The following is a 20,995-nucleotide window of genomic DNA, read 5'->3' on the forward strand; positions in this document are numbered from 1 at the left end:
CTCTAAGATTAACTTAAAAACATAAGAAAAAATGATTCTGCGTAAATGCGTTTTGTCTATGTTGCACGTGGGCGAGAGAGATAAAACAAATAGTACGCTGACATCCTCATAAATACTCTTCTTAAGGTAAAAGTGATGTGAGTGACAAGAGTTCGGTAAAATATACCGTACTTCATGTTATATTTTGCAGGAATATTACATTTTAATATTATATTCGTAAAATACGCGAGTCGTGGGAACCGGGCTTCAAAAACAAAATGTAGTCACGGACATGTATAAAAGTTATAAAATATGTATCGTGAAGCAGCGAGTCCTATACTGTGTCTACTTCTAGGGACTGGGGTCCCTCTGGGCCATCGCCAGTCAAGAATAAAGATCGTATTATAATGTTATAGGTTATGTAGTCCGATGACCCTGTTATACATAAATATTTATATATCGGTGAGAGTGTGCGGAAAAACGACGGCCACCGCCGCTGCAATACTCTTCTCGTCGCTCGGTGGCGATGAAACAATACGACGGCTATTCGCCTTAAGCCTTCCCGACGCCGTTGTCGTGCAACTATCCACCTATATAGTATCCGTACAGCGGCATACGCGGGCCCGGGCCACCGACGCTACGCATCGCCGTCGCGATCACGCCCGCCTCGCCGCTCCATTCGCCACCGCCAGCCAGCTAGTCGGTCCGCGTCGGCGGTCGTTTACTGCCGCCGCCACCGTGCAATCGATACCACCGCCGGTGGTGTCGTCGTCGACGCCGCCGTCGCTTTATGGGATGGGCCCTCGTGCGCGCGCGTAACACCGTCGTGAACCGTCCTAACCACCCACGCTGTGTGTGTGTGTGTGTGTGTGCGTGTGTGTGTGTGGTAGGTGGGGGAGTCGACGACGACGACGACGGAGATGTGTATAAGCTCTGCGGCGTTAACGATGCGCCGCCACGGCCACGGTCGATTTTCGCGCACGGAATGGATCGCTGCCGCTTTTCCCCTTTTATCATGCCGCCGTCCCTTCTTCACGACACCCCTCCCACTCATCCCCCCTTGGAACGCGGGCTGTACGCGTACGTCGAAGACGCGTGTGGTTATAAATACCCGCCACCTCCGTCACGCCTTATCCGTATCACAGAATTCTTCACTAAACTACAACCCACACACATAGTATACATATTATAGACATAAAGAGAGGAACCGGGAATGTTATATACATAATAATAATAATATATTATAGTAAATACGCGTACACAAATAGTTGACGTTCGTGCGCCATTATTTCTGGTGGTTACCGAAAAAAAACCGTAGTCCGTAGCTGTTACTTTGTATTATTCCAATATCATACAAATAATATGACATTCGATTAATTTATTTATAATTTGTGTACCTATACATTTATATTGTACTCGCCTACGTTTGTATTTGCCGATGGATACATTTATCATAATTACCGCATGAATTCGTCGGTGATGAATTGTAGACATATTATATAGTCACTAGTACGCCGAATACGCTATAAACGTGCAAATACGCTTATTATTTACACGTATTGCGTATTCGGTATAACTGACTATTGAACATAGTAATACGAATCTCTGAAGTATATACAAATATAGCTAGCACGCGGTAACTGTGTGTAAACTTTGGCTCGCGTGCGCGTCTACCGGTGATGGGAGTTAATAATAACGTAATAATATTATAATCATAGTAACATAATACGCGATGACAGCATCGTTTGTTTCACGTGCCATTGTACCGATTTGAAAACTATTAACTATTAAAGTACGTCTATAAATATAAAATAATCATTGTGATCAGTGATTACCCATCGGACAATAATTGTTTTGTATTAATAATAATAATATAATATTAAAATCTATAAACTTATCAAGCGATTAATAATATTCGTAAACATTAAATAAATCTACCCATTGAAAAAATGTTACACGCCCTCTCGCGTATACTAAACGGTGTTATATATTACGAAATAGATGTATAGGTGTGTACACGACTCTTTATTGTTATTTATGACATTACACAAAACATATTATAATTAAAGGGACACACGCGACATTATAAATGCACAGTCGAACCTCGTCGATGCGCATTTTCGGGAGCCCGGGGTCGCGTTCGTATATTGTAAGTGCTTACCTCTATAAATAAAATATGTTATTACAGAGATACCGGAACACGACGTATTGTAGTGCGCCACACATACGTGTCCACCATGGTACCTCCTCGTCGTTTACGCGATACCTATATATTATAATATTATTATTTTGATACAACGTTAAAATAGTTTACACGGTTATACAGACATAAATTACAACAATATCCGGATCATATATTATATTATTATATTATTGGTATATAGTTGATGGTGGGTGCCTGTGATGTGTCGCCCGGCCCGCCGCTCCATACTTCTTTACATTCCATACGTCGTAAAATTCGGCCAAATGGCTCGCGCACACTATGCGAACATACAAGAAGTACGGAACTCTGGTGCCGGGTGTTCCACGTCGCGATGGTGCCGCGTGCTGGTCCGTCGAGTGATGAATCGCAACCTTCGTGTCGTGATTATATGTACCGCAGCACTCACTATGTTATAATAATAATAATAATAATATACTCTGCGGTCGGTACACGTCCGTTGCCGCGGTTCGATAGCCGTTCGCGGAGGCGGCGTCTATGTCTTACTCGACACTTACGCGCGTTCCGAGTACACGGTACGGTGCCAGCGGTCGCGGATCGTCGCTAAAAATAATGCAGCAGCTCGCTGTCGCTATTATTAGACCGACGAGACCGATCGCATCCCCGCCGCCCTCTTATACACTATCGGCGCCGCCGCCAACGCGTAGCTAGCCAAATCCGTGCAATCGCCCATTATCTATTTATAACGTATCCAGTGGCGGCGATGCGTGCACACGTATGTTTTAATTACATTGATACAGTTCTATCTATATATTGAAAATTGTAATGCCCATATAACGGCGTATATATTATATAATATTATGTACATTATGTATTACATTATTGTAATGTAACGGCGATAATATCGCGCTTGATTCGAGTGTAAACCGGGAAACGTATTAATTATCCTTATACAGGTATTATGTAGGTACCGAAATTGACTACGATAATATTATAATCGTCGGGGGTGCCGTAAATTTAGGCCGCCGCCGCCGCTATAGTCACCGGGCTAAACTCCTCGTGCGTATGTGTGTGTGTGTGTGTGTGTGTGTGTGTGGTGGTGTATTGTGAGTTGTGTGTGCTCCGTGTACCGAATAATCGAATCGACCACGCGCCGTCGTGTACCGTTTGTGTGACGACGACGACGCGTATAATCACGATTCGAAATTGCGATATATTGTGTGCATGTGTACTTTCATATGTATATACATTATGTGTGTGTGTGTGTGTGTGTGTGCGTGTGTGTGCGTGTGATGACGATAGTACTATATATGATTCCGGTGAGACTATATACTGCGGCGCGCCGCCTACAGCGTCCGACTGACTTCGTAATAATCGATTACATTGTGTTCTATTAAACAATAATTTGGCTGCGTTACTGAGTGTCGGCGTTCCTATTATATTATTATATTATATTATTATGATATATAAAAATCGAAATTAAAAAAAAATTCTAATAACTAATCCGGGAATAACGATTTGAAATCAAAATAGTAAACTAAAGTTACACTCTTTATAATACACAGCGTTAGTATTCTGACCGAAGAGATGATAGGTATTACTTATTGTGGTCGTCGTCGTAGCTGCTCTTGTCATTGCATCCGTCATTGCTGTTGTCGTCCGCTGCCCGTATTGGTTGGTCCCTCCGGCGTCCAGTCACCATCTTTACCGTGGCCGAAGTTGTTCTGATGGTCATCGTTTTGATCCTCCGGTCGCTGCTGATGGTCATCGTTTTGATCCTCCGGTCGCTGCTGATGTTCGACTGACGCCAAAAGCCGGCCGGCTGTGGCACTTATACGAGCGGTCCGTCCGACTATTGGCACACGCACCAGGTTCTCGGATCTGCTGCTGCTGCATGCCTACCCATACGACCGTCGTCCCTCATCTTCTACCCCACTCTGTGTAAAGATCGGACCTCCACCGTTGCCGCTTCTACCGCGATATACGTTAACTGTGTCTCGCTCTCTTTTTCTCTCTCTCTCTCTATCTTTATACATATATATATATATATATTGTATACACTCCTCGAATGCGTGCGGCAAGAATGCGACGTCTCCTCGCCGCCGTGTGTGTGTTTATAATAAGCGCTGTACACACATGGCACACGTGTGTGTCGCACCGGTGGTGGCTTGTTCTCCCGCTGCAGCCACCGGTCCCGTTCTATAATAAAAACTCCTGTGCCGGTGCCCCTTCCCCACCCGTGATCCCTAATCCATCGGCCGCGAACGGGGGGGCCCACCGCGTTGGTCGTTCTCGAGCACCGGCGGCGGCGGTTGCTGCAGCTGCGGAACGTCGTCGTTCGTTCGAGCACCGCGCCGTATATCCCTCCCGCACCGTCTCGTATCCCTCCCGCCGACGTCTCTTCGTCCTTCTTCTCTTCCGCCGCTCGCCATTTACGGTCATCTCTCCGAAGCTGCTCAAGAAGAGTCTGAGTATATATATATATATGAACGGGCAAGACGACTGTATAATAATACGTAACCAGATTGCGTACCGAGTTTCTAAAAATAACCGCCGCCGCTGCACCAGACTCCCGCACATAAGTCGAATAGCCGTAGCCGCTGTACTTGTGCGTTACTATACATTATTATCGCCCTTGTACCGTGAATGTATATTAAAAACGCGCGTAGAGGCATCGCCGAACGAGGTGTGACGATTGGCAAAGGGTGATAGGTGCCATCTCGGTTGGGGGGGAAAGTGTGTGTGTGGCTGCGCGTACCAGCAACTGTGAAATACAACACCGCCGCCGGGTCTCGCGCACACTGCCTCACATCATCTTTTCGTCATTACTACGTGTGCAGCATCGTTACTGTTAGCTGCACTAGACGGGGTTTCGAAAATGTGCGTTTTTTACCATATATATATGAATACGAAATCGACAAAACTGAAAGTTCAAAACATTTTACGGCCACGATGACAGTCGGACCGAAACGAATATTATTGTCAACCCGCCAAAGTTTCGTAAAGCAATACGCACCAAACGCAATACATATACTTACTCGCACACACACGTACTCTCGCTCACTCACTTGCACACAAACGATGGCGATTCTCCGATTCCTTCGAATAGTTGTTGGCTTGTCGCTATTATATCGCGGGGACGATAAATTTTTTTTTTTTAAACCGTCGGATACCATTATTAGGCAGTAGATTTATGTGCTTTTAAGATATATAAATATAATATGTTCCATGCATCTATGCATTTAAAAAGTCACAATGAATAAACGCACTAAAATATATGACAGTCATCAATATTAATAAAATAACTTAGTAAAGAACAACTTAACACAAATAATATATTAATTTTATGATATTTTATTCACGAGATCGAAATAATGAAATTACACATAATATTACGAATAATTATTAATTCATTAATATATTTTCTAGTGTAGGTATTTAATTAATTAGGTACACAAATTGTTCATAGGTTAGTGTAAACAATTACTATGGAAAGAAATGTAATAAATGGATCTACATATTATTATTATTTTGTTAGGGCGTATGAACGTTATTGCGCTGAATATCAAAAGCAATCGGAGCTCAAAAATATAGAATATTATGAAAATGTATTTAAGTTTATTAAAATATTTTGTTTGAAAAGCTATAGGTAGTTGAATTTCACTATTTATTGTTTGTGCAACATTATATATTTATCCAACGACTTCTAATAAAACAAATAAAAATGCATTTGCATTTATATAAATCCAATTTCAATTTATCGTTTACTAATAACACCATTGCCAATGTATCGTGTGTAATTAAAAATATTTCGGTTACAACGATATCGGCTCTCGTATTGATATGTACTATATCGGTAATCCAATACAGCTGGGGAGTACACCAGGATTACCGAAATATAAAAAAGCAATTTATTACCATTTAGTTCAATATAATATTAACAAGATTATTTAAAAAAAATATATTATCTAAGTTGTAAGTATAATCGATAATTTTATTCTTTTTGTACGGTCATTTGTTTTTTTTTGTTAAATAAGAAGCAATGTTTTTCGGCCTCACACAATTTTTAAATGTTATAAAATATTGATTTTTACGTTTAATTTATAACCGCGTTACTGTATAGTAGTAATAACGGTCACGGCGCATTAATAAAATAAAACTAGCCACACGATATTGCTATTTATTTGTATTACACTGTACAAATATAGGTATTGTACGTATTATGTCGGAGTGGTTTTTGATTATAGAAATGATTTTTTTAACGGTCGCGTCCACAAAATTGGATCTAAAATAAATATAAAAATAAAGTACACACTATTTAAACCTGATTGGACTCAAGCATTTTAAAATAAGTACGTCTTCTTAGGGATTATTTTTATAAAGTATCTACTTACTATATTTTATTATTATAGTTACCTATTAACATAATATTATTAATATTATCGTATTTATGTGAACGTCTAATTTATTTTTTGATTTATTAGCCAATGTCTAACTTGATTATTCGTTGTTCTAAGATACGACATTTCGACTACCTATAGGTTATGGATTAACAAACTAGAAACTGTCGCATATTTTATAATTCAGTATTTCTATGATTGTGATTATTGTTTCAACAATTAAATATTTATACCTATACGTACCTATTATTAATTATTTTATCATATTTTTACGATGGCTGTTTACAGTAATAACTGTAATATGTAATAAATAATAATAATCAGTAAATAAAACAGTTCTACAGGAACATGAATTATTATATTTTTATCTAGAAAAATCCTGACCTCGAATTACCTACCTACATAAACTCTCAAAATTATGAATATTATACATCATACATTATATACATTATGATTTTCCAAATTATTACATTCGTTTATTTTATTTAACAATGCTAACACAATTACACTATTGTGTATAATGACTTAAGACTGTAAGAAAATTTTAATTTTTAATTTTCTGGGTACCTATTTGTTTTACTACTATATGCCATTAATATAGAATATATTTATTTATTTTTTAATAGTCTAAAAATGAATTTCATATAATATATCCACTGTTAAAAAATTGCTGCTCCTATTTATTTTTATACTTAATAGTTTATAATCGTATTTTGTAATTGTATATAATATGTAAGAGAAAAACTCACTTTACCTAGCTATTATATTATCTAACTTTTACAACAGATGTGAAGAACAATAATCTTTGTACTCTTTTTGAAATTGGAACTGGAAAGACTTTTATGGGGAATGATGTTTCTCACTTTTGAAAATAGCATCTTGCAGACCAATGATACTAATAGTTTTCCTTCGTGTCCTGCAGCTGTTGACGATATATACATAACGCGCAGCCGCTGGTACCTAAATCACCGGTGTGGTATTTATTGAAAAGGTTGTATTATAAAAAATATTGAAGTATGAACATAACTTAAAAGTATTAAAAATAAGCTGCTCATGCATTATTGCTGGCATAAATGACGTAATCGAATAATATTACTAGAATAAAATATATCAACCACGTTTGGAAAAATAAATACCGATTTCGATAAAAATCTCTTTAAACGCTGAAACAGCTGAATAGTATCCGCATTCTATGTGCCGATACTCGACATTAATTGTATAAAATAACGTAAAAGTTACGAGTAAATCAAACAAAACATGAAGTGTTTTAATTGTGTTAAAAACACCGTAAAATCGTTTTTAAGAATACTTCAAACGTATTATTTATACATAAAAAAAACTTAAAAAATTCTAACGAGCGTACACTCCATAAAGTATTTGTATTTGAACTTGTTTAACGCCATAACTCCGCGTTGCACGCACCACACGTGTATAGCACATTACGATAGCTGTATAAAATTGCTGCCGCCTTCGCGTGTTTATTATATTTTAATCGTCGTACGCTTAAATGAGTGATGTTGTTGGCTGTATATCGAATGGTGTACAATAATAATATATTATGTAGTCGGGTTCCTGTAAAAAATATTTTTATCATGCCGCGGTGATATATTATATTTTATATTGAACACTCCTGCATGTGCGTGCGCAATGAGGAGCTGGAAAGAAAGCAATTTCCCTGGGCACCAACATTTTAGTGGCGTGGTTAATTATAAAGACAACAAAATTGAACTCTGTATTTCGTGTTATGATAAGGATAGACCTTTCAGCCTGTGGTGTGGAACTTTTGAACCTCTTTCTCGTGATATATTGTTCGTGAAATAAATCAAAGTATATTCGTGACGATTTACCATGAGGTATATGCGTATTGGCTTTGGATTTTCGATTTGAGTACATAATATTATATTTGCTATTGGCAACACGTCAGTAGAGTTTATCGGGACTATTCGTCAAAAGTTGTTATCCCGAAAAAAAACTCTAATTCGGCTGGCGGTTGTGTAAAATCGATTCGCTAATATGGTAAGTTATTCGACGGAACAAACCACCATCACTGCAAGTTACCCACCTTTCCTATACCGCGGCTGTATATCCAACAATCCGCGGTCACCTCATCCCGGCTGCGGTTTCGGTCCAGCCAAATCCTTTTCGACCGTTATAATCTCCTCTGTATATGGCAGGTTAGCCCACAAACTATAAACTAGACTTGATGATATTTTATACTGCAGTAGTGACCTCGCCGCGTCACTGCCGCTGTATTGTATTATATGATGTGATGTTCGTTTCTTTTATAAACTCAATATTTATATGTGTAAAACCACTTCGAACTTAATTTTTAATTCGATTATTAGAATATTTATAAAGTAATACATACGTAAGTAATAGGTATATACAATGTATACAATAATTGCAAATAATATTATTAAAATCCCGACTTCCAAACTTGCTAATCTTACTAAGCAGGTTTTTACTTTCTATACATATTTTTTTGAAATTACTTTAAGTAAAATTACTTTATTTACCTATATTAATATTACATTACCTATAATTATAGAGTATTCATTTTTTATAAATATTAGCTTATAATTAATGATATTAGGTATGTTATGTTGGGTTTTTTTTATAAAATATCTCATCATTTTTAATAATAATAAATAAATAATTTTATATATTTTATATAATTTAAAAAAAAAACCGAGGAAGCTCTCTGCTATATAATAGGTTTACCTCATCATTGATTAAGGTACTACTCTAATGGATGAGTTAAATTTGAATTAAATGATAAATTATTGTATAATAATATGTAAAACGAATTTGAGCGAGATGGTGTGTTTGAGACGGCCTCTATTTCTAAGGGTATCTTATGATTTATTTATATTACTTTTAATAATTTATTTTTCTTTATTATTGATATAGTACGTTGAACTAATTTATGCCAAAAAAACATCGCATATATTATTATAGTAGATATTTAATAAATATTATAATATTATATGGTTTTTAATTTAAAAGTCAATACCGTAGGAATATCGCCGTAGAACGGTGAAAATAGGTCCGTATGGTTTGCAAGGTTCATTAGCTGAAAGTTAGTCTAAATCCAGGGTGCGGCAGAGCCAACTGACGAGTTTTGAAGGGCTGCAATATTCGCGCACACGAGTAAACCTCAAAAACTGCCCAGACCATGATTACGACTAATAACGGCGTAACCGTGGAATTAAAAATAGACCACTGTCCACTAATAAAGGCATGAGCTTATCTTATCTCAGACTAATAACCCTATTTAACTCGTCAGTTGGCTCTTCCGCGCCCTGAAATCGTCTACAAGAATGTATCAACAACCTACGAGGATTTACCCATTGCAATATCTCCTGAAATAATAAATATTATTATTTTTTATTAGGCTTACAGAAACAAGGACTATTTTATTTTTTAATTTGATTAAATTTCTCGGTAACATTTTAAAAAAAAAATTGAAAATAGCCATTTTATAGATTTTATTTTTTTGAAAGTTTTGACTTTTCATAATTTTATTTTCATTAATCTCATGATTTTTAATAATTTTTTTTTAATTTACATAGGTAAAACGCCAAAAACTGGTTGTTGTCCGTGCTCCAGTCCCCCTCTACGGCTAATGGGTATATCTTCACGGGACTCACTGTGTATATAAGGTTACAATATAAAATAAATAAAAATGCTAATATTAAACATAATATTAAGTTACCATAAAAACGAATTATCAGGACAACCGGGCGAAAATAAGAGTTTCTGTTTAATAATATGTGGAATAGAAATTCTTTAAAACTTAATGCCAAAATTTGCACAAATTGAGGGGGGCTTGGGGGGCTTAGCCCCCAACCTTAGCCATAGCCCCCAAAAAACATAAGACATACAATTTTAAAATGCTATATTGCAATGGTCTGCTTGCCTTTAATATATTCAGCCCCCCGAAGTCAAAACTTGAAATAGTGACTATGAATGCCAGCTAAAATGTTCATATCAATGATGAAAAATAAGCTTAAAAAATTTTAAATCATCGTCAGGCCGACTGACAATCTATAAAACCACCCTTACCATTATCGTTAAATTCGTCCACCACTCTGTTTTAGGCTTAATTATAATTCCGGGTCAATTTACTTCATTTTATTTTTGATCAACGTTTACTATTTTATTTTTTATGGATTCTGAAACTGCGTACAAGTTTTCCTACAACATTTGCTGTTTTCCACGTGTTTCTAAGTGACTAAGTGTCGTATTTACTTTTAGGAAAAGAGGTTAGGTATTTTCACTTCTTATGTTAAAGGCTTTTAACTATTTGTTAACATGAACGTTTTATAACTTTAAAAATAATGTGTGTATGGTTAAATTTTAAATTGGGCTCTTATTAAGAAAATTTTGATTTTAGATTAATAGTTTTTGGTCTTTGACTTGAAAAAATAAGGCCAAATATAGCATTAAAAATAGGTTTTGCAATACTAAAAACAATATAAGTTATGCTGCGAATAAACGTATTGAAAGGGTTAGAAATTTGAAATGTTTCTGTGAATAGACATGTAATTACACTTGTTCGTACAAAAAATTCCCGATTTAATCTAATGGAATCCGGTTGAAAAATAAAATCGAGTGTTCCTTAAATCAGTGCACCAAACGGACATGTAAAACAAAATCAAAGGACATAGAAATAATTTATTGTAGAACTTTTGACTTTTACGAACAAAATCGTTTTCTACCCTACTTTTATTTAATAATATAACAATGTCATGTCGGGGGTGTAATAAATCCCATTGGGTCGCCGGATTGCCCGGATTTGACGCTAATAATACATTTTAATTGTACGAAATTGCCGACTGGTATTCCAAGTCGTACGCGACGAATGCAGCTGCAGCCAATATATATATTGTCGTGCAATATAATTAATTCCTATGTACTATTCCCGCATATTTATTTTATTTTTTCCAAAATAACAATGGTACCTACCAAGTATATATTTTATTACCTTTATCTGGGCTACCCGCAACGCATATACTGACACGTATAATATAATATTATTCTAACGTTATTATTACAATGTTATGGACGAGCGTTTTCCGTTTCTTTTTGAGAACAGGATCCTTGCAGGTCGGTAGTATGATGACGATGAGGCGGTAACTCGACACCGCCGCCAAATCCGTCACGCACGGTCGTTACCCCCGCCTCTTCCGCCGGCTTATTTTTGTATTAAGTCCCGTGCGCTCGGCGATATATATATATACAACAAACGTACATATACATGATACACTGGCTGTATTGCAGGAGATGTGTCTTCCTCCGTCCGGGACGTTATCTTGTACACACACGTGAAGTAAAAACGTATAGGTACACGGTGGGGCTGAGTTAGTTCTGCTAGAAAATAATGCTTGGATTCTAACTTACTAAAACATTAAAATCCAACCGCACCAAATAACGCGTGACCCACGAAACGGGGCGTATATCGAATTTACCGACTTTGTATCGGGTCCGCCAGCTATTGATTCCGCTGAGCTTAAAATGTATAAAAAATGGTAAAAACTAGCCATACCTACGTATTAGGTATATTATTTTTTTTTAAATTAATTTACTTCAATAATATTATTACTATTAGTATTTCATTATTATTTATATTATAGTATTATACACATTAATAAGTGTTTAACATTATGACTTTCACTTGATCGTCGAAATAAAAAATGAAAACATGACTTACTTATGTTAAAATGTTTTCATTATTACTCTAAAGTTTAAAAATTGCGGCTGCCTTTCTACCATTTATATAAATTCAAAGATCAGCGAATCGACTAATGAACCGTAGCCGCCGAAATAAATAACCTCTAGAATCGATACATACTTTTTTTGAAAACAGGATGTTTTGGCGGAATCAATAAATTCATACGAAACGCGCTAATTAATATATTATTAACATTGTTTTTCTCAGTAATATCGGTATAGAACACATTCGAATGTATTTCAAATAGTGCGTTACCATTTAATATATTATGGATCAGTTGTGGCGAATATATTTTTGGGTCGCGTATATCATTATGCCCAGGGGCGGATTGGCCTATCGGGAAATCGGGAAACTTCCCGATGGGCCAGTTCTTGTGAGCTCATGATAACATTGATAACCTTATCATTATTTGTATGTATTTTGATTTTGAACTTTTTTACACAAACAAGTCAGTTACAGTACTTCCAGACGTGTGTTTAGTGTAAAAATTCAATTGAACTGTGCAATTCAAATTATGTGTGAAAAACGAAAGAATGGTGGCGCTGAAAAGGTACGAGAAAAAAAGTAAAAAATGCTAATGAGATCTATTTACGTGGAACCTTGTTTTAGATTTTCAATCCTATAAATTTTTAACTACAAAATAATTATTTAATTTTTAATTTGATACATTTTGTCATAATTTGAACTTTAAATGTCTGTAAAATGTGCGTCTATGTATGTTTAATATTTTTCAATTGCTATTGTAAAAATATATCAGGAGCCTTGTTTTAAATTTTCACGGTTTTTGGCCAAACAAATAAAATTGTATTTTTATTTGTAGAAAAAAAACTAAAAAATTTAAATTTGAAATGTTTCGTAGAAAGATCAAAGATTTTTTATGAAAGATCAAATTATTTTTAAAATTGAATGGTGTATACAAAATGCTAATATAAACATTCAGTAAAATTTTCAAGTATCTACAGTCATTTGTTTTTTAATTACAACAAAATAAGAAAATCGTTACATGAGAAATCGAGTGAATATCAAATGTAAAAATATGAATTTCAAACGCTCATAAAAATTTAATTTGACTTGCTTAAAGACATTTTTTTTTTGAAAAAGGTTGACAAACTTATGAGTAATCTTGTCTTACATTTTAAAATCTTAGATTTAAAAAGAAAATTTTTCATGAATTTTTAACTCAAAATAGTTTGCAAATTTTAAAAAAATATACTAATAATTTTCACAAGCATTTAAAGTTCAAATTTTGACAAAAGGCATAAAAATCACAAAAATATGTAAATTACTTTGAATTAAAAATTCATTAAAAATTTCTTTTTAAATCTAAGGTTTGAAAATGTATTACCCGATTCCTCGTAAGTTATACCTTATCAAAAAAAAAGTGTCCACTGGAAAGTCAATTAAATTTTTATGAGCATTTGAAGTTCGAATTTTTACAACATTGCATATTCACTCAATTTCTTATATAGCGATATTCTTATTTTGTTGTAATTCAAAAACGAATAACTATATATACTTGACATGTACACTATATGCTTATTTTATCAATTCCCTTAATTGATAAATTTTCAAAATATTTTGATTAGTCTTGAGCTGTTGGACTTTTTTAATTTTTTTTTTTATAAATGTCAAAAATATTTTATTTGTTGGGTCAAAAAGCTTGAAAATGTAATACAAGGCTCCTAATATATTGTTACTATAGCAGTTGAAAAATATTAAAAATTCATACGCACAATTTTATTTTTATAATCCTTTAAAGTTTGATCTTTAACAAAATGTATCAATTTTTAAATTTTTAAAATGTTCAACTTTTATAGCTAAGATTGAAAATGTACAACAAGGTTCCACGTTAGTAAGTTATTCTACAACCAAAAAATAAGTTTTTTTTTATATAGTTACGAAACTACTATTAGACATATAAATAAATAACCAAACATAAGGATTTTAGTTATTTTGTTGTAATTACCAGCCAGCGTATTAGTTAATAAATAAGTAATAACAATATAAAATATCCACATTGATAAACCGTCTCCGCTCATAATCGTTTTTTGTATACAATAATATATCATTGAATTCAAATTTAATACCATCCATTATACAGTGACCTACTTGTAACCTTCTGTACAGCAGAGCGACATCCACTTACCTGCTTTTTTAATATCGAGTATGTGTTTTCTTAGTTTTAATGAAACACAAGGAGCACTATAGCACTATAGCTTTCGCCCATCTTTGTTTTGATTTAATCTCATTCATCGTGGAAAACAAACTTTCACGACACTGTTTGTTTTCATGAAATTTGGGAATAGGGAATTTTATATTTCAAAATATGTTTGTAGGTGAGTTTTAAACTTTCAATATTTTATAATTATATTGTAACTATATCAATTATTATTTATAAATAATAAATAATTTTTTTTACTATTATTTTTCATTAAAAGTAAGATTTAACAATGAAGTAAAAATATTTTTGTTTTTCGTTAAAATATCGTTGCACTCCTATATATAGAGTCAATTCGTAGTTATTCATAGATATTCTAGTATAGGATAGGTATTGATAGTGATTAATATTGACTTATTTTTTAGAAGAGGCAGTAGAGGTGATTCTTTTTAATTTAATGTAGAATTACGAAAACGTTGGAATTGAAAAGAGTTTTTTACTGCCGAAATTGAATTAGAATTTTCCATATCACGATTTATGAAGTGTATAGTAATTTTTTATGTATCTAGTATACATATTATTACATATAAATATAGTTAGACTATTCATTTTAAAATATTGTATACATTATTTTTTATCCATCGCCCCACAGGTAATTTTTGGACCGTTCGAATTCATCACCTTTAAGTTCGTATACTGCTTCGGTTAATATTAAATAATTTTTTATGTATAGGACGAATTCGGCAGGCTGTGGTGCTACGCGTGTAGAAAGTAAATATTAATCAGTAGGTATGTTCACGCGCATAGTCTCTGTCTCGATCCGTTGGCGGGAGAGGGTCTCTGTTCAAAAGCTCGAAACATCAAACGAATAACCATATATTATGTAATATAATATTGTATAAAAGCCAATTATAATATGCATAATATAATATACATATGATGCGCTAATACACGTTTCGTGGTGCAGGAGGTGCAATTTGCGGGTTGGACGATTTCGATACGTTTTATTATACGATATTACACGTACTATATTGTGTATCATACTATCATGTGTACACATAAATAATAATATATTTATATATTGATATAAAGAAAATAATAAACTCGAGGGGATAGTAATCCTTTGATTACCCAGATTCAATAAACTTTTCGATAAAAATATATTTATATATATATATTAATTAAAAAAAATACAATTTGTGCGCTTCGGCACTCTGCTGGCGGCGGCGATGATAGTTTCTGCTGTATATATGATCACCCTCACGCATCATTCTTCTTTTTTTCACCTGGCGCAAATTGAAAACACAAAGCTCTCGCAACCGCGTATATAGGTATAATATAATAATGAACGCACGCATGACCTGCAGCGCCTGCAGCTTTAATATATTAAATATTAGTACGCTATATATCACTATGCTATTAACGTACCTATAACTATTGGGTAGTATATGTATGCCCGGGCCATTACGCTGTAGAATAAAAAAAAATGTACAATACAAATTTTAGGGTCACAACAATAGCGGTCAATGGTTGCATAACTTCGGGGCCATCCCAAAGTGACCTCATCTGTGCACATGCCTTTTTTTGGTACATCATCTATATGCGCCCTTTGGTATTTACTGTATAATATATGCATGGAATATAATATATTAATATGCCATCATGTAATATTTATGAACGTATATGTTTAATAACGTTATCAAAAATAAATAAAAGTGTCTATTGGTTTTTTTTTTCTTAATCCTGTACACGCTATACATGCCATGTAATAATTAATAGCCACACAGATAATATTCCTTAACTTATATTAAAATCTAAAAACCGACTATTAGGTATGTTTAATATGCATAATTATTTTTTTTTAATAGATATAAATAATCGAAAACCATATACATCGTCAATAAATAATAATATAATATAATACCACTGTCCACTTGAATACAATGGCGTGTTTAAGTAATATTTCGAAATGTAATTATGAACATGCAAAACGAAGTTTATTAAACTACTAAAATTTAAATCATATTACTAAAATAGTTAAATCAAACTATAATAAATAAGTGAATAATATACGTGGCATATTCAACGTTAAATTGTCCATTATTGTCCATTTAAATGTCTATTATCTTAAAAGTATTTGGAACAAACATTTAAAATTTCGAATTAGAACAGAATATATACATATATATTATATAGGTTTTAAAAATTTATTTTTATGCCTATATATATTATATATGAGTGTGTGCATGTTATTTATGCCATAAATAGGTATGTATGTTTATGCTGAGGATTATTTATACATTAATAAAGCTCTCGTGGAATGCAAAGGCTTCTCTGCTGATCCATTCAAATTCGCTTGCACCGTATGATTCGGTGCTATAACTTCCAATACATCCCGTCGCAACATCGGCGTTGATACCGCAGCACCCTTCTGCACTATATTGACATCGGTATTAATACATTTTTATTTATTAACATAAATGGGTGGGCCACCACGGTTTCTCACGAGTCTAACATGAAAAAACACGGTAGCTATTCACGCCTTCACAATCTATATGCATATAATATTATCGACGAGGAAACGTAATTTTTATATAAGTATATCGAGTCATTTATCATCATTATATTCGACTAATCGCTGACAATTTGTATTATGTCGTTACAGAGCTACCGCCATCATGTTGGACTGGATCGCCACAAAAGGCGGCCATCGCTACTGGGTCGTGGATGAGCCTAAGGACGATGGATACACCGCGCTGCATTTGGCTGCTCTCAACAACCACAACCGTGTGGCGTCATTGCTGCTGATCCGTGGGCGTGCCGACCCAAACAAACGAAACGTCAACAAGCAAACAGCTCTTCACCTGGCCGTAGAACGCCAGCACGCAGATATCGTCAAGGTACGTGACGGTTTTATACAACGATAACGCCATGGCGATAATTTATCGTTTTAGATACCCAATAATCGGTATTGCCCATAGACATAATATTATATATTATATGTCTATAATGGTATTGCCGTACTTATGTGTGTTTTCGCTGAAATTTTTTCGTAGCTCCTAGTTCACCACTCCGCCGACCCGAACATCCCCGATAAAGACGGCGACACGCCCATGCACGAGGCTTTGCGTCATCACACGTTGCTACAGATCAAGACGGTCGGCACACCACCCCCGCCTGGAGTGGGCTTGGGAAACAATCCTAGGGATCCCAACACAAAGTTCCGGTCAGACGGCGGTGGTGGCATATCGCTGCGGAATATTCTCGCCGGCAACAGGGTCATACGTGATTACCGGGAACTATCAGACGATTTTGAAAGCGGGTATTCAGACGTCAGCCGCACTGTTACGAGCAATCCATGTCCCGTTGAACAGGCGAGGGAACTTTGGGCGGCCAAGGGTCCCGCGTACTTGGAAATGTTCGCTTCGCCGGTGTCCTCGGTTCAAAGATTGATGGCTGAGCTCCTTGGGGCAGCCGAAGAGTTTAGACGTTTACGCACAAGTTCCAGCAGTGACAACGAAGCCGATGACAATAAAGACAGTGAACTTACAACAATAGATACCGCGGTAAGACTAGTTATTTATGCATAAAATATACTGGTGACAAAACGGACTAATTCGTTTCTTTTCGTATTTCACAGCCCGGCTTGAACGAGCCACCCCTGATCAAAACTAATAAATCGAAGAAAGTGATTAACCGCCGTCGAATAAAGAAATCTCCAGTGCGAATTATTCGCCAGCAGACCGTTGACGATCAAACTGGTCCGCGATTGGCCGGAGAGGCACGTGCCGCTGCCCTGGTAGCCGCCATGTCTCTCTCCGGTAATGATGGTATTTCGGATGAGGGTGTACGACCGGGACCAAGTTCCGATCATAACATGGCCGGAGAAGAGCGTCCTGGTGTTCAAACTGCGGTGTCTGGACCTGGTAGAAATATTTTCGGACGGCCCGTGCGTGGCCCGGTATCAAAATCTGCACCCGCCTCCCCAAGCAATGGAAATGTGATTCCGCCACCACCGAGTGCCACTGTAATTGTTTGCGTGCTCGCCGGCACCGGTCGTGCTGATTTATGGTTGCGCAACAACCGTGGACAAACGCCGTTGGATCTTTGCCCGGCCGACCAGCCTTTGCGCCTCGCTCTGATCAAGTGCTGTGACGCGGCCGCTAAAGCTCACAACGTTCAAACTACTAATACCACCGTCACCGCTGTGGGTGAAATTGATGGTTCCAGTGTACTGACTCTTTCCGATGAGCGTCCACAGCAATCCCAACTGATGCTTCATAGCATGCCTCCAGACTACTCGATCAAGGCGCCGTATCACGATGCGTACGCCCCATTGATGTCGAAAGAGCCAGACCCCCCAAAAGAGTGCTCCAAGACATTTGCTACTCGAAGTGATTCAGAATCCCTTAAAATTCCATCAACAATCGCAAAACGTTTTATGAACGCTGGGCTTCCTCCCCCGCCGCCAACTATGATGAGACTAGAAGATAATACTCCGGCGGTGCTTTTGCATGAGCCCGAGATTTCCAGACTCGGTATACCGAGTACTTCTAGTAGAAGAGTGGATAACAACTTGATAAGAAGGATAGACGATGACATTGACAGTAATGACCCGGGACCAGATTTTATGGACGACCACAGTACTTTAAACATCGCTAGTAATGCTAACAGCTGCATAGTGATTGATAATTCTAATAATAGGTAAGGTTTGTGTGCTTAATAGTTAAAAAAGTGTATAACCGTTTAATACACCACCTGACTTCTATCTTCTAAATCATAAATTACATTTTAAATAATCAAATAGTATATGTTAAAAAATCAGCCCCCCCCCCCACCTTGACAAAATTATTTATCCGCCAACAATTTCTTATCTTTTACCTTAAAATATTACTTCAGTTAAAATGTAGTAAATATAAATTATATGCTGTATCACAATATCACATTTTGAATCACTCTTTAGGTATAAAAACGTTGACATTTAAAAAATTCACAAGCTTCTTTTTATCAAAAAACGATACAATTTAATTATAATGTTACCAGTATAATTATTATTTAGGTTAATCTCGGTCCTCTTTCTACTTGTTACAGCAGAGCGCCTACTGAACGCGATAATATGGACATAGCTGCTGGGGGAAGCAACAATACCAAACCTTCCACTTCATGTGATCTATCGGTTATAAATAACACAATGTCCCGGTCACGAGACAAGCGAACTAATGAGTTGGAACAGGAGAAGATTGACATTGCAAACGCTCCAGTACCAGGAGAACGGCAAAACTCTCCCATGGATGTGGCGGCGGCAAACCCTCCCGATGTTCTGGAGCCGGGACTAGTGGAAAAGCTCATGCAGCAGTTGAGTGATCTCAAGGAAATGGTATGTGTATAATATTGTATTGTATTTAGTTGTATAATAATATAATAAATAATTATAACTATAATATTTTAATATTTTTTTCTAATCGTGCATTTTTTTTTAAAGAATATGTGCCCTGTGTGTTTGGATCGATTAAAGAATATGGTGTTTATGTGTGGGCATGGAACGTGTCAGCTGTGCGGTGATCGCATGGCCCCTGGCCAACCTTGTCCTATTTGCCGTAAACCAGTCGCACACAAGATATTATTGTATTAGACCCAAACAACGGAATCAACAATATTCATATGAATCTTCTACTGATCTTCTAGACATAATACCATAACCATTTATTTTAAATTCTTATTATACTTTCACTAGGTTAGATGAGATTTTGGAGAGATCATATCTAGTGTTGTATCAATTTATTATTAACTATTCAATTTTTATTTTATTTTTTTATTGAATTTATCACATCCATAGTTCATTGTTTACTCTATACTGTAAATTGAGTTTGCAATTTGTTTTCTCCAATTAATCCCAAGCCATTGTCAAACATTTAAAACAATATTAGTAACTTATTGTATGACTAAAATACATGTTGTTTTGTGTGTTTTTTTTTTTTACTCGGTCATACATAATTATAGATTATATTATATACTTTAGACAATAGTAATGTATAATGGATTTAATATTGTTGTAGTGTTATTATTAAATCCAAAATATTTGTGATATCAATATATTATACTTATTGTTTGTCTAAAGTTTACTTTTAATTTGTAGTTATACTATTTATAAAATGTGTTGTATGGCTGAACAATTATATTTTTTGTGTCATTAGCTTTAGTTATAATAATTTTATTTATTTAGCATTTGTTTAGTTTATTAGCATTTATTTTTGTATTAATTTGCGGTAGTTGTTGGTAGTCAACAAAGATGGTATCCACAAATAATATTATTAATAATTCATAATGATGTAATTTTAGATATGTATTACTGGTTTAGTTTACTAGAATTTATTGTTAATATTAATTGTTTGTAGTTGTTAGTAGTCAACAAACATAATACTTGCAATTAATACTATTATTATTTATAGTAAACAATTTATATTTTTTATTATAACAGGCATATAATTTATCTAGATTTACTATTATTTTTATCAACAACATTAATGTTCTTATTATCATATTGTTTATAATATACCTTATGG

The 20,995-nt window shown here is 35.2% G+C and overlaps 1 protein-coding gene and 1 non-coding gene across 3 annotated transcripts in view; one reads left to right on the forward strand and one right to left on the reverse strand.

Annotated features, from left to right (window-relative positions):
• Nucleotides 1-20,433, forward strand: part of LOC100163203 (E3 ubiquitin-protein ligase mib1) — a 42,615-nt gene extending 22,182 nt beyond the window's left edge. The window contains exons 10-14 of one of the 2 annotated variants that reach the window (XM_008188820.3): nucleotides 17,098-17,332; nucleotides 17,489-17,998; nucleotides 18,073-19,136; nucleotides 19,527-19,809; nucleotides 19,915-20,433. In XM_008188820.3, the coding sequence (XP_008187042.1) occupies nucleotides 17,098-17,332; nucleotides 17,489-17,998; nucleotides 18,073-19,136; nucleotides 19,527-19,809; nucleotides 19,915-20,064 (2,242 nt within the window). In that variant the 3' untranslated portion in view covers nucleotides 20,065-20,433. Of the gene's footprint in view, nucleotides 1-17,097; nucleotides 17,333-17,488; nucleotides 17,999-18,072; nucleotides 19,137-19,523; nucleotides 19,810-19,914 lie in introns of both variants that reach the window. The other variant, XM_001942594.5, reaches the window with a different exon arrangement.
• On the reverse strand, nucleotides 2,403-2,484 carry Mir1 (microRNA mir-1). The gene has a single exon (NR_040130.1). It is a non-coding gene; the product is annotated as a microRNA mir-1 (primary transcript).
• Nucleotides 20,434-20,995: the final 562 nt, after the last annotated feature.

This window comes from Acyrthosiphon pisum, chromosome X (assembly GCF_005508785.2).
Source record: "Acyrthosiphon pisum isolate AL4f chromosome X, pea_aphid_22Mar2018_4r6ur, whole genome shotgun sequence".
Classification (NCBI taxonomy): domain Eukaryota; kingdom Metazoa; phylum Arthropoda; class Insecta; order Hemiptera; family Aphididae; genus Acyrthosiphon; species Acyrthosiphon pisum.